Below are 24,358 nucleotides of genomic sequence, written 5' to 3'. Positions count from 1 at the left end.
TGATGATGACCAGAGGCAAAGTCTCAGATGAGATCCTTGGTGACAGTTGCACCTGATATAGTGATGTTTAAGTAGTGTTTAGGAGGAGAGATTTTCTCCCAGTTATTGGTTCAAAGTTGGTTACAAGCACTCAGTGAAGCCTCTCCATTTCCCAACAGCCAATGTGCTGGCCTGCTCCTCTGGTGCTTTGCCTCAAGACTAAATATGTTCTAGTGTTGTGGGTCCATTACTGAAGTGCAGCATTCCTGCCATACACCTACTCTGGCAACGGTTTCACTTCATGGCCTGTATTCAAATTCATTTCTAATCATGGAATTGAAGTCCTGTAATAAATTCTGATATGTGATCCTAGTCAGTTTTATCCTCTGTAAGGGATTAAAACAGCTAATACCTCTAGTCCTCTGACACAGAGAAGCTTGCTGTGTCCAAGCATTTTACAGTATGAACCCTCTTTATCAGCTGGGAAACTCCCATTTGCTGTCATCTCTTTAAATGAGGACCAGCCCAGCTCAGTTAAGTTGAAGAGAAGCTGTTTTCAGAAGAAAACATCTTCTAGAAAGCAGTTCTGTGTAAAAATCAGTGAGCACCTGGTGGATGGACAGACACCCAGAAAACAAGAAACGCCCCTACTGAGGAAAGCAGTTTTCCCTGTCATCACTACATGCAAAAAAAACCCCTATCCAGATCTGCAGCTATGCAGGTGCTGGGGTGAGGGCAGGTGAGGGAAGACGGCTGCTGGGGGAGGAAGAGGCAGGAGGAATCGGTCAGCATGTCCCATCTGTTTATCCTCCCTCTTTACAACAGCCTCTCTGTGCCCCACTGCACTGTTCTGGTATCTCCATCACAACAGAATAAACTTGATATTCTTTGCCACCCCCTAACTCCAACCTTTGTGATGGCTGGTTTTTGGAGCTGTATGTAGTGTGGATTTTCTTTTGCAGTAAAGGACTAAAGTGGTTTTTAAATGATTGACAAGGCTTATTGGTGGCTTCTAAATCACATTTGAGTATGTCTGGGGAACTTCGGCTGCAGTGCTGCTCCTCAGCAGGCTGAAGTTTCATTTTCCATTTAGAGAAGGCCCTGGATCTTTCCAAACGTTGCCTAGCAGTGAAGGAGACAGAGCTATAAAAGACAGCATTTCTAGTGTGCCACTAAAAGTGAAATTGTGGCTGCTCCAGCCACATTTAGGCTACAAATAAGATTTCTTTGCAATGGTTTTCATGGACCTGGTGCTGGGATCTCACGCCTACCTATTGCATTAGAAATAATTATAATAATACTTAGCTCTCTTACGCAAGGGGTGGTCACTCTTTTAGTGTCTGAAACACAGGGAAGTACTTTTGCTTTGGGCCACTGTTTTTAATCAGCTTTCCCTTACATTTGAGGGTTTTCCTGAAAGTCCTGAATTTGCAGAAGGATTTGGAAGGACACAAGCAGGGTGCTGCTACACTGCACTGGATGGAGCATAGGAAAGGATTTGGAAATAAGATTGAGAAAGAGAAAACATGCATCTTCTGCAGAGCAAGAGGTGGAAGATGAGTGATAACGCAGGCGAGAGGACTGCTGGAGAAGTGGAGAGCATTGACATTCAGACCTGCTCGGGAAGGTGGCAGAGATCCTGCAAGGGAGGCTGTGTGTCATCAGCAGCAGGCACCCAGGGGAAACAGCCACCTCACAGCCTGTGTTTCTAAAAAGCAATAAAAAGCCACTTCACATAAATGCAGTGCAATCTTCTTTTCCTCATAGCAGGTTTATTTTGCCCTCCTATCATAAGTGCCATAGGGATTGCTCACAGGGGGATGGATGATACCCTGGAAAAAATGGGAGAGTGCTGCCAGTGCTGGGCCCAGTGGGTTTCTGGTCTTTGCTAAGACACATTCCTAAAGGCTGGTGAATCTGACAGAGAGTAGCAGCAGGTTATTCTGGGGGACAGAAGACAACGAACAAGGAGAAGGCTCCTGCTCTTCAGGTTTCCCTGTTAATCCTGGGACATACCCATGTCCCCAGTCTGTGACTGTTGTGCAAGTATGCGCATGGCTTCAGTCACCAGGGGAAATTCAAGCTCAGAGTTTCAGAGCGGGGATTCTTTCAAATGGGCACAACATATATCTGTTTTGACCTGATTTGCAGCTCTGTTTTAATTAAGCCCTCATTTAACTGAGCCTGTAAAACATGCAAAAGTTCCACTAGATTCATGCTGTCCCTCATTTTCCAGCCAGTCCTAAGCAGAGCAGTCTCCAGAACTGAGAGTGGTTTCTAAAAAACCTGCAACCCAGAACGTGCATGAACATAATGTCTACAGAAACTACTTCATTGCATCCATTGCCATTCCAGAGCAGACTGCATCAAACAATAGAGTTACTGTGCACTATCAAACTACCAGACAACTAATTAGGTCAGGAATAGAAGGAGCAAATGGATAGATGATTCAACTGTTGTTCATAAGCCCCATATGACAAGAAAGATGCCTCATCTAGATTCCTCATCAGCAGTAAGGATACAGTTTGTGTAGTTTTGACTATAAAGGCAATTTTGAAAAGAATTATGCCACTGCCCACTGAAATATTGCTTTGGAGTTAAGCTAGGCTCTGCTAAATCAATTGGCCTGCTTGACCTATATATTCCGCCTATTGACATGCAGCCTGCTTTACTCTTGGCAGTTGTTTCGGTAAAAATTCAATGTGCTGATCTCCAGAGGCCAAGGACAGGCCAATTGCTGAAAATGGGAAGCAAGTTTAGTGCCAGGGACCTGCCCTGACATGGGATTGCCACGCTGTAGTACCATTCTCTTTTCCTGCACATAATGTTTCAGCCCCAAGCATAGACGAGGAAAAGAAGGCAGCGTTCACTTTTTTCCTCCCTTCCTAACCTCTTCTCCCCCCTGTTATCTAGCACCTAGAACAAGAGAAACACGAACTAAGGAGGCGATTTGAGAACAAAGAAGGAGAATGGGAAGGAAGGGTGTCTGAACTGGAAAGCGACGTGAAGCAGCTGCAGGACGAGCTGGAGAGGCAGCAGGTTCACCTGCGCGAAGCCGACCGCGAGAAGACACGGGCCGTCCAGGAACTCTCCGAACAGAACCAAAGACTCCTGGACCAGCTCAGCAGGGTGAGTCACCACGGCACGGTGAGGGCAGGCACCTAGCTGCCTTGGCCATGGGAAAGGCTCACAGCTCTGCAATAAACCACCCATCAGGCAAATAAGCAGGAAAGCTTCCTCTTTCAGGAAAAAAAAATGGTTCTGCACCTGGTCAGATTAAACTGATGTCCCAATAAAACATGCTGCCTTTAAACTGAATTTTACACCTTAAGGAATGCTGCATTTCATTGGCAAAACAGTTATGTTTCTGGGTTGAGTGGTCGTTCACTGCATAGATGTCTCCCTCAACTGTTTTTCTATCTAAAACTGATTTGGAAAAATCTGTTTCTAATTTACAAATAGGCTGAACAAACATAGCACATAAAAAAAGGCCAACCTGTGACAGTGAGGTGAAAGGCTTTTTGCTGGCCTTTTTTTGACATATATTGGCTATAATGTTGTAGAACTGAACATACCATGTCATTCTAAGATGGTGTGTCCCTGCAGATAACTTTGCCATGGTTGTGTGTGAGATGTGTGAGAACCGACTGAAATTCCTTGGAATGGCATGTTTCAGCAAAGAGCTTAACTTGCCTCTGAATGAAAGGGGATTTATGGTGAGGCTGCTACAAATGAGCCTAATTGACTGAATACTTCCAGCATGGGTTTCTTTCTGACAGCAAAAGACCTCCTCTCCCAGAAGTTAACCTGTCTTCTAGAATTAAGAACTTTGGTTTTTTCTCCCCACTGTACAGTTAGTACAAGCCATAATTTTAATGCCTGAGAACCCAGTTACTCCAGCAGATGAAAGCATTTTCTTCTCACCAGTTGCTTATCCCCAAAATAGCATAGAACAAAAACACACACCACAGACTCATGCCGAAGAGGCCCATCCAATGTTGTTAAGAGCACGTTTCACACTAGATTCTGTCAGAGGTGAGTCTCTGGGGCTGACACAGGGATCACCTAATGGAGGGTCAAAACCTCGATCACAGCACTAGGACCACAAGACTCTGAAATGGGCCAAGCGTACAGGTCTCTTCACTCACTCTGGGTATGCAGTTTTCCTGTGCCTCTGGAGGTGAGGAGAGCAGGTCTTGGGTATAACACTACTGGCACTTGAGGAAATCATTCCTCATTCTGCTATAGATTTTCTTGTCAAGTACTAAAAGGGCCACTTAGTCTGTGGGCTTGGGTTTTTTAACTAGCTTAAAAAAAAAAAACAACAACAAAACCCACAAAAACCCCCCAATTTCCTTAACTCAGGAACACTGCTAAGTTCATCTGTGTTTTAAAGCAGTATCTCCCAAGTGTAGCAGATGAGCTAGTGAAGATCTTTCACCTCTCCTCTGGACAGAGCGTATTTCACATACAACATGGATGAGAGATTCCACCCAAGCCCTTACAGAGCTCCTGTGTTGCGCCAGGTTTCTTATCCAGGGCTAAGAACTCGACTCCCATCAGATTTGGTGACCCTCAGTCATTTTCTGTGTATGCATGATTTCCATCATGCATACATCATGGGAAATGTAAGATTTGTAATGGTCTCAGCATAAGCACAAACTGAAATACCAGTCTAGAAAATAGGAGAGGAAAACCAGACAGCTTGCTTTGGGCTTTAAACCTCATGGGATTATCCTCACGTGACACTTGTGCTAGAGGAGCCTCTCGCAGCCCAGATGCGCAGAGCTGCTCAGCTAAACTGTGTGCAAAGGAACCACCAGGTTAGGTCTACCAGCATGGTAGGTACAAGCATAGGTTTTGCTCCCTTAACTCCCTATTACTGCCAGAAATAGGCTTCATCTACCCACTTCAGAACTGTTACATCCTGGGTAAAAGTTGATCTTGGTGCTGCCCTCACTGCTCCAGCCCAGCCCAGCTCCCAGCTTGGAGAAGACGACTGTTTTTCTCCAACGCAGATGATGCAGACTGATAGAGACAGCTTATGCTTGCCAAGGCACGATTCAGTGCTCATTGAGTTTGTCACCTGGCCAAAACTTGCTACTAACTCAAATATAGCAATGGATATAGCAAAGGTGTAAACAGTCTTCCTAGAGTCATGAGAGTCTGGGCAAATTGAAACAGAGTTGGGAGTGGTCTGTTATTCACCCAGGGCTTTGGTTGAGGCTTTTTAAAATCTCAGCATTATATTAGCACTTGATTACTGGGTCCTTAGTATTCCACATTTGCTGTTCCATAGTTCAACTGCAGTCTTATTTGTCTGGTATCTTATTCTGAAGAGGTTATGCCTGTAATACTTGGGGGCAGTAGTAGTGCTTAAACCCTGCACCCACATATTTCTTGGCTCCTGTAACTACTTAGGCTTTCAATAAATAAAAAGGACAAATACAGCTGCATGGATGTGCTTGCCTACAGCTGTATTGCAGGGGCTGGACCCTTGCTAGGGATCATGAACTGAGCACTGGGAGAGGAAAAACTCTACAAAGAAGTGGTGTTACAGCTTCTGTGAACTTTGAGGTGTTGCTGGTATCTTCCTTGCATTTCTGGTTCTATGTTTTGCACCTGCATTTTGTGTCACAGTGGGTTGTTTGGGAGGAGAGGGTTATGAGAAGTCTGTGATAAGGCAGTGAAATCCTTATTCAGAGCCTCAACTCTGCCCCACCCCACACTGCATACCCTACTAGAGGCTTCGATCACAGGACAAAGACAGGTTGCTCTCTGGTACGAGCCATTCTACACTAGTAGGTACTAGCTCTTTAAATTTGAATTTCTACAGTTTTTAGCAATTAACACCTCATGGCCCAATTTCACAATACATGAGCATCTCTCTCCTGGGGAAGGTATTCCCCTGGCACTAGGCTGTATATGTGAAATGACAGCCTCAGCCTCACGAGCTACCAGCACACATGGTCCTGCTTGCTTCTCCAGGGTCCCTGGGCTTCAGCCCCTTTCACCTCAAAGCAGGGCAGCATCCACCATGTCCTTCATCCTATCCCTCCTCATTCCTGCTGCTGTGATATTCTTTCACTAACTAATTAAGCTTTAGGACAATTTTTTAACCCCAGCTTCCCCAAAAATGAAAGGCCAACCCAAGTACATACTTTTTTTCCAGTCTAAACCTGGCACAAATGCTAACCAACCAAGCACGAAGTCCTGCACACCCACACAAGGATAGCAAAAGGACCTGGAAAGCTCTGTCTTGCAATTAAAGCATGGGACTGAAAAAATCCATCCTCAATTCTGGCAAAGACCAATAAGGAAAACTCAGGGATAGGGATTTTAAGTCTGTTCCAGTCTCTTAAAGATGGGGCTAACTGTCTTGCCTCAGAGTCACCAAGAGGCTAAAATAAGGTCCGAAAAATGATTTGAGGTCTTCAGATGAGATGATGATATAGGAGAACTTTACATATCTAACAATAGTAAGTAGGCTATAAGGAACTTAGCCTCCTCTTGAAATACAGCCTTTGGCGTGGTTCTCTGCTTTTAGCAGAACGGAGATACCGCCCGGGGTTATAGCAGTATTAAACCATGGGGAAATTAGGTGGGCTGGACCGAGAGCTCATAGTGAAAGACATGATTCAGATGCCAAAGATCAAGTCTAAGATCTCCACAGTAACCTTATTTTTTAATTTGCTAAGTGATGATTAAAATCCCTTCTGCATGTTAATTTGATTTCCCTCCCCCTACCTCAGCACAGCAAAGCATGTAGTAACTCTAAGCAGTTTGTCCACACCAAGCTAAATGCCGATTTTACCTCGGAGAACTGCAGAGCACATTACGAGCAGTATGCCAAGGTACATACCACTCACCATAAATGCTCAAAGATAAAGTATAGGAGTCAAAGTACAGTTTTGCTGAGAAAGTCGAGGCTTGGGAATTATTACGTGTTCTGTTTCCAGCTCCTTCAGTCTCCCATCTGTTTCAGTTTCCCATTTGGAAAAAAAAAAAAATCCTATACTTTCTGTCCTTTTATGTTATAAAATTTGGGGGGAGCGGGTATAGGGAAAGGTCTCCTCTTACATGTGCCCACAGCGCCTAACACAGCAAGAGTCCTGTCCCCACCCTTGCGCTTCCAGGAGCTACTAATACTAATAACAAGCAGCCCTCTTCCTATAACGAGGCAACATATTACTACTTTGTCAGGAAGTGAATGAAAAAAGACTTTCACGCTGTTTCTAAGTGGCTTCACCAGATGGCTTTCCCACACATTTCCTGCTACCAAGCTCTGGGCTCCTGTAGCTGTTTGCTGCATGTAGCTTGGGCAAGGATGTATCCTTCCCAGTTCAGCTGGGCTTCTTTTATGGTACATAGACCATAAGGAAGTAATTTTACAATGTCAAGCTCAGGTAGTTTTTGCAATGAAAATCTGTTTTCAGTGGCAGGAAGAAGCGTGTCATCTTGCACCGCTGAAATAGCTCTTTGTGTTTAGAGAGGAGCACTCGGCTGCCACAGCATCCCTCAGAGGGGCCCTCAATCACCAAGTTCTTATATTCACTCAGCATCTAGTGCCAACATACTGCTACAAAGAATGAGGTATTTCAAGTCAATCCCTCCGGTACAGCAAGAAAATGATCAGCCAGCCCACAAGTCTCCAAAGGAGGTTTTATTTGCTAGCCACAAAACCTTCCTTTCAGTAATATTTCAATTGAAAGAGTTTTGTTTCTAACTTTGTGCTGTAACATGCAGCATAGCTTCAGAGGACTGGAAGGCACTGCCTGACTTTGATTTGAGAGAAACATGTTTTTATCCAAGAATGAGCTGACCATATTATATTCTCCTTTCCAGATCACTTTTACTTTAAACACATCCTTTTGTGGTCAATGCCACACTTACAAGGGAGGCCGCTCTGTTGTCAATTATTGATTTGAAGAGACTTTTCTGAGTGGTTGTTTGTTGAGTCTATCAGCACAGGAACAATGTTAGCTTTAAGAAATCCAGACTTATCATTGGAAAAAGTTAATGGAACAAGTGTGCTGGGCAAGATTCACTGCTTTTGCTAAGCCAGAGATCTGTAGCCATTACACCATGAGCTAGGTTGTCTTTAATTCCTTATTTTATCTGTACAGATGCTTAATACAAGCCTCCTTATGTTTCTTGTTTATTAAGTTGTCTCCAATAGCCCAGCAGGGTATATTGGGAAACTCTGTGCTTAGCACAGAGACAAGTAAGTCAGGCTGAATTTAAGTACTGCTTCGGGGGGTTTATTTTTAAACAGAAGAGGATCCTGAGTGAACCTCGGCTCAAGAAGAGTTGCTTTGACTAGCCCTGCATTTCAAGGTGCAGATCAGTCACTACACCAAATTATTTTTATGAAAAAGTCTCTAGTTTTTGCTGTGGCTCAAAGTGTTTACTGAACCTATTCAGTAAGGAGTAGCTTACTGTAAGAAACTCCATACTGAGCTACGCAATAGCGTATGGAGTCCTGCATAGCCAATCTTGATCTGTATGACCTCTGAGCAGTCTAAATTCAATGGAGGGGGGAGATTGCACAAGAAAAGGCAGCATCCCTTCCTGTTGAAGGGGCTGAAGTACCTACTTCTCATGGCAGCTTAGGTAGGGCTGCTCACTCCTAGGGGGTAGGCAGACAGCCCTTCCAGCATTGTTTTCTGCCTGGCATAAGGCACACACATTACACATGGTAAGGCGAGAGGAAAGCAGGTACCAGCACAAGACAGAGCCAAACACTGAAGGCAGCAAACCTCCCATTAACCACATCAAGTACCCTCCAGCTCCCTGTCACTCTAGAGCATCAGCAGATGCCAGCACCACGTAACCAGATCCTCAGTCACCCAGTGAATACTGATTAGTGCACATGCTGGAAAGGCTCCTTCTCACCAGCTACTTCTCCCCTAGCAGACAATACTTGTTAATAATTCAGCTTCATGCCACATCAGGACTGGAGTGCTTTCTATGCTAAAGCTGTAAATATAGGACGTGACTGCAGCTGTGTGTGCCTGCAAAGTCCTTCAATGAAATGATTCGGTGCCCCAGAAGGTAATGAAGAAACATCTTGAGGTCACTGCTGATGGTGGCACTCACCCACCATCCATCTAGGGGAAGGGAGACAGGCAGGCAGAAAGGCTCAACCCTTTGCTGAGAGTCTGGCCAAGCCTGCAGCACCTATTAACCCCATTTTAGGACACCCAGAGCTTCAGTAGCTGACTGGAACAGGGCCATCCAGACACCAAGGCATAAATTCAGCAAACACCAAAGAAGTCATTTCAGCAAAGACTTGGGGGAGGGGGGGGGCACCCCTGTGGAGTTTGCCCAAAGATTTTGCAAGTTTTACCCTTGTATCCTTTGGTTTAAGTACTGATGAGCACTGAAGGAACAGGCAGAAAGCTGTACACAGAATAAAACAGGGGCACACACTGCTACTGTGTTCAGTAGCAAAGCCCTCCCTAGGGAAAGAGTTAAAAAAATTACTATTAAGGTAAAAAATGTTACTATTAAGGCAGGGAAACTACACAAATCCCTGCTCATGGGAAAAAGAATAGCATCCATCAGCCCCAGGGTCTGGGTGGGACCCTCATCCTCCCCCGGGGCAGTAGAGCAGGTACCCTGCTATCCCCAGGGACCCCTTGCTGGTTGCTAGATGACAGCACACCACAGTCCCAGCTGGTGATGTTGCTGTGGCAACCGGCTGTGATTTCTCTGCTTGTAATGCCATGACAGTCAGCAGACACGCAGGGAGACGCACTTGTGACGTCCAAGGCAGGCGGGCAGGTGGCAGAGGCCTGTCTGCCACCCCCATGGGCTCGACTCGCTGCTGGAATGTGTCCCCAGCATCCACCACTTCATATCCCTGCCCCACCCCCCCCCACCCCCACCCCGTTTCCTCCCCTGTTCAGAGTAATTTTTTCCCAGAAATCACCCTGGAGATCTCCCAGCGCAAGACAGCCTGTTGTCCACACCACCCACAATGAGCTTCTGAGTCTGCTGGGGGAAAGGTAAACATTTTATTTCCTAGGTAAAAATAATCCCTTATGAGCAGGTCAGTCAACCCACACAAGGGTGACTCCACCAGGGCTTGGCACAACACATCTCCCCTGCGAATGCAGCTCAGGGAGCACAGCGCCACAGAAACCATTATTTGCCAGAGCCACTTGACCTCCGTGCTGTGTATGGCTCATCTCACATCCTCAGGGGCTTGTGGTGCCTGGATGGAGCAGCAGAGACTGGCTCCATGAGACATGCCCAGAGCCCAGACCTCCTGTCCCCACACTCTGGGCAGCACATCAGCAGGGAGCGAGTGTCCAGAGCACTGTCTAGGACAAGTGTAAAGTACCTGGTATGGTAGCCAGCCATACACTGCTCTTCCCCACACTTCAGCTGAGCCCAGCTCACAGCCCAGCTTTCACCTCTAGCAAGTGGTTCTGGAAGAGATTTCAAAAGTTTCTGCAAAGCTTCTGCCTTGAGACATTAGCAGCACCACTAAGCTATGAACATCTGAAAGCAGGAATCCAACATAAAACTGAAGTTGAACTTGTTCTGGGGTGAGGAGATAAAAATGTGAATGAGTCCCTTCCTCCCCTTTTGCCCTGCACTAAAAATTTCAAGTGGCTATTCTGTTTGGGTCCAGGTCTTTATGTTTATAGGAATTGTTTTATTATGCAGTAGCTCAGGGGTAGGAATACGTGGGCAGAAGAGATTTTTTTCAAAATATTTCTGCTTATTCACACTTGCTGTAAACACTTCCTCCAGGAGATTCTAGAAAGTAGGACACAGAAGGTGTTTGCATCCAGCTACTGCATTACTAGCTAGAACCAGAACTAAACATGATTGAAGTCTTTGCAAATATCTACATAAGAAAAACCCAATTAAAAGCATTTGATCTTTAAAGAGCCATTCTGGGTTATAAAGTTTGCACACCTCATAATGAAAGTCTTTAAATTCCTCTTTTTTTTTTTTAAGTAAGATTGCTTTTTCTAAATGCAATTTAGTAGACAATAGCTCAAGAGGGAGGTCTCTTCTACACTGAGGTTTTTTTGCCAGCTGGATGAGGTGCTCTGATTACCCATGAAATCATAGAAGCCCCTTGCGAAACAGCCTAGAGCTTAATCAACATTTTGTTTAGAATGGCATTTAGCAAAACCCAGTTTATTTTGAGCACAGATATGGGATCAGCAAGACTCTCTTGCTGACTTCCGATGGAAGCCACAATGCAATACAGAGCTGGCTTATGCTTGGCAGTACCACCCATGCAGATAGGAAATGCCACTGTAGATGGGAAAGAACTGACAGATTAGGACATAAATCAGGTGACCCGCATGAGAGCAACTGCTCCTAAGTAGGTCAAGAGAACATTTCATTTGGAGGAGATACAGGAGATACCTAACAATTTCATTAAGTCTCCTCCTGTAGAATCTCAGTTCTGTAGTTGCAGAGATTTGCACCAGGTTTCCTTCATGGACAGGATCCCCATCAGTGCCTGACAGGGGGGACTGCCGAGATCAGAAATGCTGGGAATATTTCCATTAACTAGTCTCACCATCTCCTCCCTGTTCTTCCCTGGAAGGTTCTAATGTTGAAGCATGTAAAGAACATTTTTAAGAGGAAGAATTACTTGGATAGTTTTAGCTAGGTTACAATTCTACCAAGATTATTAGCACAGTAATGCAGATGTGTAATAAATGTAGAGCTATCACAGAACAGTTACAAGATCTGAGGGTACATGGGTACCTAAAGCATCCAGCTCACTTGAATTTGCCCTTTAAACACCATTTACTAGTTCCACCAAACAGTTCATCTGACCTAAAAAAAAAAAAATCTATTGAGTTTTGCCTTCATTGTTTTCACCTTCCCTTTTGTTCCTCAGTCTTTCTCCCCTCCTGTATACATCTCAAAAGTCGGTTGAAGCTTAAGCTATCACCAGCCTCAGGCTGGTAGTTGTCTCTGCAGTTTTGTTCCTTAAGCTGACATGAGACCATGTTATCCCTCAGTTCCTTTGGAGTTAGCTTGGCCTCTGCTTTCAGTACACCAAGAGGGGAAAATTTAGCCTTGTTATTTGCTTGTTCTCTACATCCTTGGAAGTCTGTTCCTGAATCCACTTCCAGACTTGGCACAGTCTTGTAGTAGCAAGGGTGCTCTTCAAAAGCTATTCCATTTGGCAACTACTTAGCCTAAGTTGTTCGTGTTTATTTGTTTAACAAAGCACCATTGTATTTGGTTGCCTACAAGCTCAGATCAAGGAAAACTGAAATCTTCTGCAACTCAAGACCAGCAGATTTGTTGCTCACACCAGGGCCACGAGGCAGGTACAAACCTTAAGACTTGCTGGAGGGAAGGGTCTATTCTTACAGAATAAATCCATAGTCCCAGTAGCTTTTGCAAGTGAAGTGTTTCAGGACCAAGTAAACACAAGTTTTAACAGAAGGGGACCTTTTGGAGAAGTACTTAGAGTTCTCCTTTGTTTCTTTACTTGGTTAGCAAGTGTTTTGCATAGATTTTATTGCAACACCAGAAAACTGAGGCACTGAGAGACTAGGCAATAATTGTCTGTAAGCCAACAAACCAGACCCTAGTAAAGGAAAAAATCTCCCCTCCACCTAGGCAGACCACACAAGAGTTTGAGCCTTTCTCTTTATCTGACAGAATGGGGATGAATTGGGATTTTGTTTGTTTTTTAAAGTGTAGATTAAGAATTTAGTGAGCTATGTTCTTTACTGAAAGTGTACTACCCCAGGAAGAGTTTAAGATTTATTCTCCATGTCCCTTACAAAAAGGACAATGTGTATAAGTTGCAGGATAAGAATTAGACTGGACATGAAGAAAAACCATCCTAGGTGTAAGGTTAGCTGAGTAGAACAGATGGCCCAGAGATTCTACAAGGTCTCCATCAAAGGAAGCTTTTGGGAAATGACCAGTCAGGGAGGGCCTGGCCAATTTTTGCCTTGGCATGAGAAGAACTAGACAAAGTTAAGTCTGAAAGAGGCCTTCTGTGGTTTATCTTTCATGCAGGCAAGACTTTCAGTAACATCAGGTCAAGTCTTCTTGCTATTTATGAATATTGAAGCAAAGAGGCAGAGAAGCCTGCAGGAATACTCACAAGAAATAAGTGATCTCTGGGGCTTTGGAACAGACTTGCATTTTCCTCTACATGGGCATAAAGTAACTAAAGGGTGAAAACAAATGTAAACAGGGGACTATTCAGAGGTGGGTTCCAACCCTTGGTTGAACATGAGCTCTTGAACAGACTCAGATACTGGGGAGTCACGCTTTCCAGCAGACTTATGTTTAGATTAAGCCAAATGAGAAAGACTGAAATGACCACGTTTGTTCAAAAGAGACTGTTTGTAGAATTTAGCAGTGTAATATTTATCAAATAACATCTATTGATTAGCTATGAAGTTGCACAGGTATTTGCTAACTCAAATTATTTCTGTAGTTTTTGCTTCTATTCCAGAGAGATTTCCCTAGGCTTTACTGGATGTTGTATTTCACTTTGTGCACAAATTCTTCCTAAATGTTGTGCTTCTTACTCTTTATTTCCCTCTCCACCTTAGCACAAGGGACCAGACATCTTAGTGAAGACTAACTAATAAATATTCAGACCTTTAAGAGCTCAAGGCAAATGTTTATGAAATTGATGATTTCATTAATACTACTTCTTCCTGGGGCCTTTCTGTACCTGAAGCACTGGTGCCATGGGCACAGGCCCTCACCCTGCAGAGCTGCAGACAAGGAGGTGTCTCCCAGTCTCAGGCTGCTTTACCAACCTCTGCTGCAAGAAACCACTACCCCCAGATCTGCTGAGCTACCCCATATTCATCTCAGTCTAGGCAAGACAGCCCAAAAAGCCACTATTCAACTTGCTCAGGCTCATCTGGCTTGTTTTCATGGCATGGAGGAATGAACTCAACCCAGAGGGAGAGGTGGAAAAAATGTAATACACACTTGGGAACAGCTTTTTTTTTCCCTGCCAGTTACAATTGCATATCACTGGTCCTTTTAGAGCTAAGTAAACACAAGCATCTCAAGATCTCCTGGGCAGCACCCTGCCTTCACATGGTGCCCATGCTGGACAGACCCCAAAATGAGCAAATAGAGACTGATGCCATTTAAGAGCAGGACTGGAGGCAGGCAGAAACATTGCTCACAAGCAATTTTGTTGACCGGCTGGAATAGACAGGCCAAGCACCATTTTACTTTGAACCCCTTGAAGGGGAGGCAGGTGCCACTGCAGTAACCTCTACCCAGATTGTAGAATTGGCGGCTACAATCTAAAACAACTCCTCAAAACCCACCTACAGCAGATTAACAGGTTGATTTAAAGAGGCCTCCTCCATTCCCGGCATTATCCAACCCAGCAGCTCAGAGCTGCTTACCGAGATTAACTCTGGCACCACAAGACACAGCCCATCAGCTTCAGGCTGGCACTTAGCAGCTCCTTCCTTTCAAAGAAGTCATTTGCATCAGGCTTTCAAAACTTGGGAAATTCCTTCTGTTTTCCCATCCTTCATAATCCCTCATCAAGAGACAGTACCACAGACTAAGATGGACAAGCTGGGGGAGAGGGAAGGAGACAGGCAGCCTTTCTCCCTTCATTACAGGTCACTGCTTCACCTCAACACGGGAAAGGAAGATTTGCCCAGTGTGGGACATTTCTAGACCACACAGCTTTAGCGCTCCTGGTTCCAGACACGGGCTCTGCCCCTTCTCATGGCCAGGAAGCACATTGCCAAGAAAATATTTTGTTGTGTAAAACAGATGATTCAGAAGCCTTTCCAAGCATGAACTTATTCAAATAAAGATAACAGCTCTCCTGCTTCTTTTAATCTCCCTAAGCAGAGCTATAAACCACCCCAGATCAGAGAAAATGGCCAGATTAACCAAAATGCCTGTTCAGACCCACATACCAAGGAGCCCGTGATGTTAACCCTTCCCACAACTCAGGGAATGTGACATAAGCACCCAGAGCCAGCTGGCCATGGTGCAACGGGGCTCACCCCGGGGACAGCGAAGGAGGAAACAGTTGGTTATGCTGGAAAGCCATTGACGAAGCACAAACATATCTATGCCTATATTCACTCTTCCTTCCCCTCACATGGCATACGAGACGTTTGCATGAGGCACCTGATAGTATTTCAAGCATGTGAAGCGGACAGTTTTCATTAAGCCTGTGTCAGCACCACAGACTGAAATGGCTTGTTTACACTTACACAGTCTGCTGATGCCGCAGAGTATAGACAGATGGGCAGCCATCTCGCAACACCACAAAAGCCTTGTCTGCCCCTTTGTGCAACAGTGGATGAGGCCACTACCGGATAAATGGGAAACATCAAGACTAAGTTGCTGCTGCTTTAATATCACAGGGAAATTTTTTGCTTGTGTACCAACAGTCTCCCATATTCACCACAGAAGAGGCAGTACTTCAAAGGCACTCAAATAATCACTTTTTGATGCATTCCACCAGCATCATTAGGCTAATGTCCATAAATACCCTTCTCACATATCTTGTCTCACTGAGATTATCCTTGTCTCCTTGGCAACTGTCAGATGATGCATAATGCTAGCAGGGATTAGCCCCAATGAGCCTTATAACCCTTGTGTAAATTCCTACTCTATGAAGAGACCTGGCCAAAGAGTCTTCTTTCCTGGCAACATTAAAATGTTGCCATAAACAATATTAAATCTAAGAACCTTTCAGTAAACCTGAGGAAGGATGAAAACTAATATGGAGCTTTTTAAGTGGTACTATTTGTCTTGTCCTTCAAACAAATAAGTTTGAGATATGTGGATATACCTTGGCATTTCACAGCTTGACAAGTAAAGCTGTATTTTGAATCAGTACTTAAGACAAGGCTTGTGCTGAAAACTTGGGCTCTAATATCCTTATCTCCTTTGTCCCTTGGTGCCAGTGGAGATCACACTGGGAAATTCCAAATCCCCGCAAGAGCTTAACAAACTTACGCTATGCTTTAACCTATTAATTTCTAAAAACTAGCCTGGATTCAGGTCAACACTTCAAATCCACGTGCATACTCTGACACCAGTTGTACTGGGACTTTCTGCCTCTGAGCAAGCAGCTATGGGCTGCACCCTCATGCCCCGCTCCTCCCTGCTGCTCAAGCAGACATGACTATAAGAAGGACATAGACCTATTGGGGTGACTTCAGAGGAGGCCACAATGATGAGGGTGCTGGAGCACCTCCCTTATGAAGGCAGGCTGAGAGAGTTGGGGTTGTTCAGCCTGGAGAAGAGAATGCTCTGGGGAGACCTTATAGTGGCCTTCCAGTACTTAAAGGGTGCTACAGGAAATATGGGGAGGGACTCTTTATCAGGGGGTGTAGGGATAGGATGAGGGGTAATGGTTTTAAACTGAAAGAGGGTAAATTTACAGTAGATATAAGGAAGAAATTCTTCACTATGAGGGTGGTGAGACACTGGCACAGGTTGCCCAGAGAAGCTGTGGCTGCCCCCTCCCTGGAAGGGTTCAAGGCCAGGTTGGACGGGACTTTGAGCAACCTGGGCTAGTGGAAGGTGTCCCTGCCCATGGCAGGGGGTTGGAACTAGATGGTCTTTAAGGTCCCTTCCAACCCAAACCATTCTATGACCAAAGTATCAAGCCAAGGAGGTACTGCCCCAACACCACAAGCTTTCTGCAAGCGGAGCATTTCTCTGCTCCATACCGTATTTGGGCTTGGTGAGGAAGAAGCTGTTTGTCTCCTGGTACCCCACTTGACCTGCCTGGGCACCCAGAGCAGACTTTTGCCATGCGTGGTACTAACATCATACAGATGAGACCTGTTCCCATGTAGGAAATGCAGAGTATGCCAGCACAGGGAGCCACACAGCGCTGCATTATACATAAGTGTTAAGGGTTGGACTATCTAAGTGATAACAGTGACACAGTTAAACTACTTGTTCCTTCTTCAGTCCATTTTAGTCTTTATAATGTCCCAGCTTGGGGAGATCTGCTCTAATTCAACAGAACAAAAAAATAATCTTTGAGCAGAGCCAAGGAAAGGAGGCTAAAAGAAGCACCAGCCTCAGCAGCAAAACCAGACACACTACAGCAGAAATAAAAGTATTTCTGTAATTAAGCAAACAAATCTCTGGCACAGCAGCATGTCTATATATGAATTCAACACTGTACCATGGGTGGTATCTATTAAACTAATCAACTAGAGAGAGCTAGGACAGAGGAAGGAAAAAACGTCTCCAAGATTGTTCCAGGAGGTAGGTCACAAAATAGCCGAGCCAAGGGGTGATGGGGAAGCCAGTGTAGGCAGGGTAGTGACAGGCAGAAGAAAATCCAAGTCTTGGCATAAGCTGGTTAGCAATGATGCAACATGATTTCTTTGCGTGCTTCTGTGGACCTGTTTGCTCCCCAGCCATCTGCCAACTCCAGCACACACCTCATCACGTGCAAGGCAGGAGGGGGAAAAGGGGTCACTGGCTTAAGGCAGGCGATTTTTAGCACAGATAGGATAAAAGTCTTCCTAACTCACGTGCCTATATACTGTCAGAAGTTTTAAGCAACACCCTTTCAGACACTCCTGCACACAGCAAGCACTCAGTAGATTTAGTATTGCTACCACAGGCTTGTGCACAGAGAAAAATTCAGCTACAGCAGCAGTAGGAACAAAAACTGCTGGGAGCTGAATACCATGATCTCCTGTCACTGATCACATTATTCTTGCTTTCAGGCAAGAAGAAGAGAAAGTTAATCATTTATATGCAGCAATGCTAGGGAAGATCCCAGTTTAAAATCCTACTGTAGTAGCATAAGAACTGGAGCAGTAGATCATCCCATGCTCAAGTGCAGGATAATCCACACACTCGTGCGAGGCAGCCCTCTTTGCTGAAGATAAAGCGATAAAAGAACACTACCAGAAAGCAATGAAAGTTGCCACCGTTAAAGTATGAGCACACTCAAACAGGTCTTTCAAAATGAAGCACACTCCAACAACCCAGTAACTTGTCAGGGAGACTTTGAAGCTGAAGAACAGGCACTGCCACACCACTTTTGTCATGTTTTACTTGGTGTATTTTAGCTGGTCTCCTGTTACCTAGGGACCAGAAAGCACATACACAACACTCATCAGTACTGACATTTGCTTAAAAGCACCAGAGCCAAAACCAACAGCATTTTCCCCTCCCCTTTGTCCCAAAGGGCACGGGTAGGCCTTTACATGCTGCCCCTCCAAGGCAAATCACTGAGGGTGAAATGGGGAATTCTGGTGAATGAGGAAAGTATGCTCCCCTTTCTCTGATCATAACAGCTTTATCAAGGATGCTACTTCTTTACAAAGCCTCACCCATCAAACCTTCAGCCACCAGGTAAAAAAACATCTTTTCTCAGCATCAGACACACAGGACAGGTTGCTAATCCTCACAGCATCTGTCAGTACAAGGTTTCCCAATCTAAGATCTCAGGCAGTGCTTACAGGTCTTCACACCCCAGTGCTGGTTTGCGGGCAGCCTCATGGCTTGGTTGCCCAGAAACGTGGGCTGCAGATCCTGCCCCAGTGCCCCTGTCTACCTGGCACCTGCTCCCCGCTGCACACCCCAGCCCAGGCTCACCACAAGCTTGCTGTGTCTGCATGGGGTCCATTGTCAGAAAGCAACAACCTCAATGCCAAAAAAACACATCTTGACTGATTCTTATCCCTCTAAGCAGCATCTCAGACTGCAGGGAAAAGGGCTTTCAATTCAATGACGCCTGACCTACATTTGCAAAACCTTGGCTATAGGTGCAAGTCTAAATATAGCACGTGTGTGCCAAATTTGCTGCCCACAGCCAAGCACAGAGGCTTCGTCTGCAACACTTCCAGTGGACATGCTGTTATAACGCAGCTGTTGGGATGTTGCTATAGCAGGTTTTTCTTCCAACAGCATTGCGCCTCCCCTCCACCAGAAAAATAACTGCATACATGAAGGGTTTGTGACTGAGGTGCCTTCCCCCATATAGGGCCATCCATGCTTTACGTTAAGTAATATTGACAGATACACCAAAGCCTGAAACTCATACAGAGAGGGGCTCTTTCCAGTCCCTGATGATTCCCCTGCATGTCTATGATCTGGCAGAGCCTAGTATATTTTATACAACATCCTACAGTACATGCTGCACCCACCTTGTTTTTCAGCTAAGTTTGCTCTCCGCATCTACTTGCTTTATTTTTTATTTCCAAGCACAGCTTTTTGTAGGACTTAAAGTACCAAAATGCCAGTGAGTTTGCCAAAAGCTGTTATTTAAATAAATTCATGCAAAAACTTTTTAAAAGCTAGATTGTAGGAGGACAAGGCTCCAAGGAGAGATCCACATTCTTGTTTGTGGACCCTCCCATCCTCCAGAGACTCCAGCCACAGCAACACCCATGCAGTCTTCAGGGAAGCACTTCACTTCCCAGGCTGACACATGCATAAGATCTGGCCATTTAGAGTAGTACTCAGCAGTTTACCCAAAGCTGGGGTACAGGTGCTTGGAAAACTTATCCTTGACTTTGAATACACCTGCTGTGGCTTAATTTAGCAGCTCTGGCTCATGCTAGAAGTTACTATTACATATTTGTTACTCCATGCTGCTATCAAGGTGCAGACTGCTCTGAAGGCCAAGCCCCTGCCCTGAGGATCTATGAATTAAAGACCTAATCCCCTTAGTGCTTATATCTGTGGCACAGCACAAAAAGGTAAACAAGTACTTCTGTGTTCAAGCATCTGCTGCACTGAGTCATAAGCTGAACCTTAGTGGAAACAGAGCAAAGCAAGGCTGAGAGGAGGCAAGTGTTCATGTACTTACTACATATGGTGATGTACAAAGTATGGATCTGTATGCAACTTCAGATCAGAGTGCTCAGATGTTATTACTAATACATTGTAATTATCTTTTGTCAGCAGTCACCAAGAGCAAGGTCTGCCTTGTGCTCAAGGTCTGCTCCAAAGACCTTATGCTCTAAACAGATCTCTTCATGCTGCCAACAAGGGAGAACGATTCAGGAATAGCTGGAGGCTGCTGAAGTACAGGAAGCAGCATTGCTAAGTTAAATGGTATATCCAGAAGCTTTTTGTCTGCAGGTATCCAGCTCAGTCCTGTTGTGTTTAGAATGACAGATCAAATACTAGCTGACCAAGAAATGTTTTTAAGTAAAATGTTACCCAACAGCTCTAGAACAATCCTTCAAGAAAGCCAATTCGGACATTTATATTTAAGCATGGCAATTGTGACATGCTGCCACGTGGGGGTTTTGGTTTTTTCCAACACTTTGTGATGGACTTGCTAATTTTTATGGCACTGACCTTTCATTTATGGCCCTCTGAACTTATCAGTGATAAAAACATTTAGTGAAGAGAACACTTTAATGGAATAGTTTGTAGCTCCAATCCTGGCCAATATTCACTATAGGGTTTGGGTTTCCTTATTTTTTCTACAGAAAGCAGCCACAAGTTTTACTGCACTGACTATGAGAAATAAGCCTTCTGCACAGAACATCTTCTATCTTACTTTAGTCAAGCCAAATTCCGGGGGGAAGGAAAAAAAAAAATACTTTTTAGCTCTTCCTCCTCTGGGTTTTGAAATAAATCCATCAAGTTGTGAAAGAAATGAGCAAACACATCAGTACTGTTTTTAAGAAACTTCCTGATGGAAGTTATTGGGAGTCATTCTTGGCAGGGATTTAAAAGCTAATAAAACATCTCCCATAAAGTTTAAATATATATCTATGTTTTAGAAAATGTTTTCTCTCTTCCTGTCTGAAGGCTTCCTGAGAGATTAATATATTTTAAGCCAACTCCTTGAATTCTGCCCCATCTTTTTTGACATCCACTCATTTCACACGTATGGGAATGGACACCAGTATTTTTGTGTGGTGCTGGCTTGCCATCACATATTAGATACCCCCAACAGAACTCAGTTAATTTTCTTTGAAATAAAGGAGATAGAGTGCTTAAAGCCAGAGTAAGAGACTGCAAAATCTTAATTGTCTCTTGCTTCCAGGCACAGACATTTGAGTTTGAACACCTCCACGTTTAAAGTCTTAGGCTGAAACAATTTCATAAAAAAAATAAATTCAAGAATGGAGATTTGCGGTCTGGGCTTCTGTCTACCAGGGGAAGACAGCAAAGCCTCTCTGAGCAGGAGGGTGTATTACATTTCTCTTTGCCTTCACCATCATAAGTGTCTGCTTCTTTTTTCAAAAGGTTTTAGTGACCAGGTTAAGTCTTCATGTTTCCAGTTCAGCTATTTCCAAACTAGTCAGACATTTTGTATTTCACTAGGCTATCGTCTGACCCACACTTACAGCTCACTAGAAATCTACAGGAAGAAGTATTTTTCATCCTTTAGCTTGAGTAGAAAAGTCAGACTGATCTTAAAAAAATCTGGATTAAAAACCCACATCAAAGGTCACTTGGCCAAAATTCTCTATCAAGATAAAATATGCCTTTTGTCAGGGAAAAATAACTTATTCATGGCAATTAAGCATTAGAAGTTGTCTAGGAGAGCAGACTGCTGAACTTGATGCAAAACACGGACCATCCAACTTTCAAACTGTACCCCTTCCCTCTGCTGGGCCAAGGCAAAACTTCAGAAACTGCAGTCTCACAGGTGTCAGGGGACAACAGACTTTTTAACCTGGAGGTCCCAGACCCCCTTGCAACACACTGGACCAAAACTGTGCTCCACTGATACTAATGTGGCGGTTCCTCTCAGCTCCACTTTAGCATCAGCAAACTTGATTATTTAAGCCATAAGCCTTTCTGCTTCCATTTACAAATAGGTAACTAAAGTGCAGAGGAACAAATGCTTCATTCAAGGTCACACGCAGCATCTACAAAGAACTGGAAGAGCCTGCTAGTGTTACACTTTATTGCCCTATTCCTTCTCAACAACCAAGCTGCTGCCAACAAGCCCCATATTCAGCTCTCCATCCAGAGCCCTACAACAGACACCAGCCCTGGGAGCCACGGTGCAAAGCTGTCTCATCTCCCACACTTCTTCTGCAAGCACAATTTGCATAGAGAGAGCAAAAGCCACTGCGTGCACTACTTAGCATTGCGTGTCCTCCAGGCACACTTTGTCCTCCCAGTTATCTCCAGTGCTAATTTATTGCAGCATTCAAAGCAGCGGGCCTCCGGCAGTCCCTCCCACAGGAAGCAGGCTGACTCATTTTTCCACACGCTGTACTTTCCTCTCCACAAGAGCCAAATGCTTAGGTCAAGAATAAACCACAAAAAAGGGAGACTCGTGTTTAAGCACCTCCTAAAACATGTGCACAACCCACATCCACTTGTGAAGCTATTTTTTTCATTAAAACAATGAACCTAGAGACACTACACCCAGCTAGAGTTGCCCCCATATGTCACACAACTGTCTCTGCTTCTGCTCTAAACAGCAGTTCCTAATCCTGTAAGATGATTTAGCCTAAGCTAATGGTTTTTGGCCTCAACCAGTTATCTGAGCTCATACTGAAAAACAAGATGAAGACCACCATTTTGCATTCATTCCCCTAAGCTCTTTGCCAAAGTATTCAGATGTTTGCCTTGCAAACTGATTCACATATATCAGCTAGCCTTATAGGAAGGGAAAAAACCAACAATTACATTGCCAGGAAAACCCTGTCTACTCTTTCATGCTTATGCTTAGTGATGCGGCAAAAGTTCACTAGCCCTAGTAAAACGATTTTTCAAGGACACTTGGAAAGAAAAAAGTAGCAGCACCTTAACATGTCTGAGTATTAACATCAGTTATCTCCAGCACTACTTACAGCCCTCAGAAACATGGAAAGCAACCAAAGTTAGCCAATGCAAGCACTTCAGCCCCCAAAACAGGGAATCCAGCTTCAGGCTGAGCAGGTTCAGGTTTTGTGGAGGTTTCCACCAAGGAGCTGAACATCTCCACTCTAACAACACTTCTCTACTTCAGCAAGTAGGTGTAAGCCCAGCCCCACAGAAAGAAAGAAAAAAAAAAACCCCAAACACCTCTTCCCTGCTCTCTCTTATAGCCAGTTCCCCCATTGCCCTCTGCATCACAACTGTGAGGCATCTGAGCTGATGCGTGATTAACTCATTGCCATCCACAAGAGCCCACTGCATGACTGGGGTGTGTTGAGAGAAAACTACCCACATTCTTGGTTTGTTTTATTTTAAAACTCAGGTAAATAGGAGTGAGGTCAAAGGACACACTAAGCATTGCCTACTTGTCCTACAGAAGGGAAAGGGGAACAGATCTGCAGCAAAGAATTCTCACTTTCATGCAAGCAAATAAAATATCGTATTTTCAAAATGCCATGACTGTGGAAGTAGTGCAGATCTTAGCATAAGATGCCACTGCTGTCCTTCGTCTCACAGAATCCTCTCAGGCTAGGTTTAATTCTACAGCCATGAGGCTTTTCCCGTCAGTAATGTGTCCCGAGCCTGATGCTTATAAAAGAGTAATTCCGGTGCCTCTTCTCCATTACTCAGACTCCTTGCTTTGGTAATTAAGGATCCTCATACTTTAGGTCTTTGATTCCCTTTTTTCTTGACAGGTCCATTTTTTGCTAAAAAAAAGCCCATTTGTTTCCTCTTTTGTCCACCTACTCTGTTGTCAGTGTAGGACCCCCCCAACCAATCTAGCTGGCCTGTGCTTTATGTCAGCCTGTTTCCTACTGAAGGGAAGGCTCATCAGCTTGTACAGCTGTAACAAAGGAGGCCAGGCAGTATGCTACAAAATCAAACCCTTTTGTCTAAGCAGATAGGGATTTATTGGATCCTCTGAATAAGAAGAGAGAAGAAATCACCAGGAGGAGACCTGCAGGGGTGTAAAGACCATTGCAGGTAGCTGAGTGTGAAGCTGTGTGGTACAAAGGCACCAAATGCCAGATACGAAGTAATTTTCCTGAATTACACTGAAAAAGGTGATAGAGACAGGGAGAGTGTGCTACCTCCAACTCACAATTTCACATAGACGTTTGACTTCAGTGGCAGGCCCCAGTGAGGACACCTGGGGCTGGATGCTGCATGTCCCCACCGTGGCTGCCTCGCTGATCTTACCTTAACGAAGCAGCAGTCGGCTGGGGGTCAAAACCAGGAAGGACACAGGGAGTGGGCTGATGGGTGCTATGGCAGGTTGCAGAGATGGTTCCTGAGCAGAAAGAAACCTGTGTTACGAAGTAAATCTTACCTGCAAAGCAGAGCAGATATACTCACTCTGGCTACTGGTATTTAATCCACCTGCCAGTCTGCTCATAGCTACTGGATATATAATAGGTATATATTACATAACACTATCCTAGCACTTTTATAGTCTTAAAAATCCATTTATTCTAAAAATACCCCACGGGATCAATGTTAATGGTCTCTGTTGGATGTTTACAACCAAAATATTTTGGAAGTGTTA

General features: G+C 44.5%; 1 protein-coding gene across 1 annotated transcript in view; it reads left to right on the top strand.

The window, feature by feature from the left end:
* BICDL1 (BICD family like cargo adaptor 1) overlaps positions 1 to 24,358 on the top strand; it is a 52,274-nt gene that overhangs the window by 2,174 nt on the left and 25,742 nt on the right. The window contains exon 2 of the mRNA XM_074843878.1: positions 2,893 to 3,108. Coding sequence (XP_074699979.1) covers positions 2,893 to 3,108 — 216 coding nt within the window. The remainder of the gene's footprint in view (positions 1 to 2,892; positions 3,109 to 24,358) is intronic.

This window comes from Strix aluco, chromosome 18 (genome assembly GCF_031877795.1).
Source record: "Strix aluco isolate bStrAlu1 chromosome 18, bStrAlu1.hap1, whole genome shotgun sequence".
In the NCBI taxonomy this organism is placed as follows: Eukaryota; Metazoa; Chordata; class Aves; order Strigiformes; family Strigidae; genus Strix; species Strix aluco.
The sequence above is the reverse complement of the archived record's forward strand: the minus strand, read 5'-3'. Positions and strand labels throughout refer to the sequence as shown.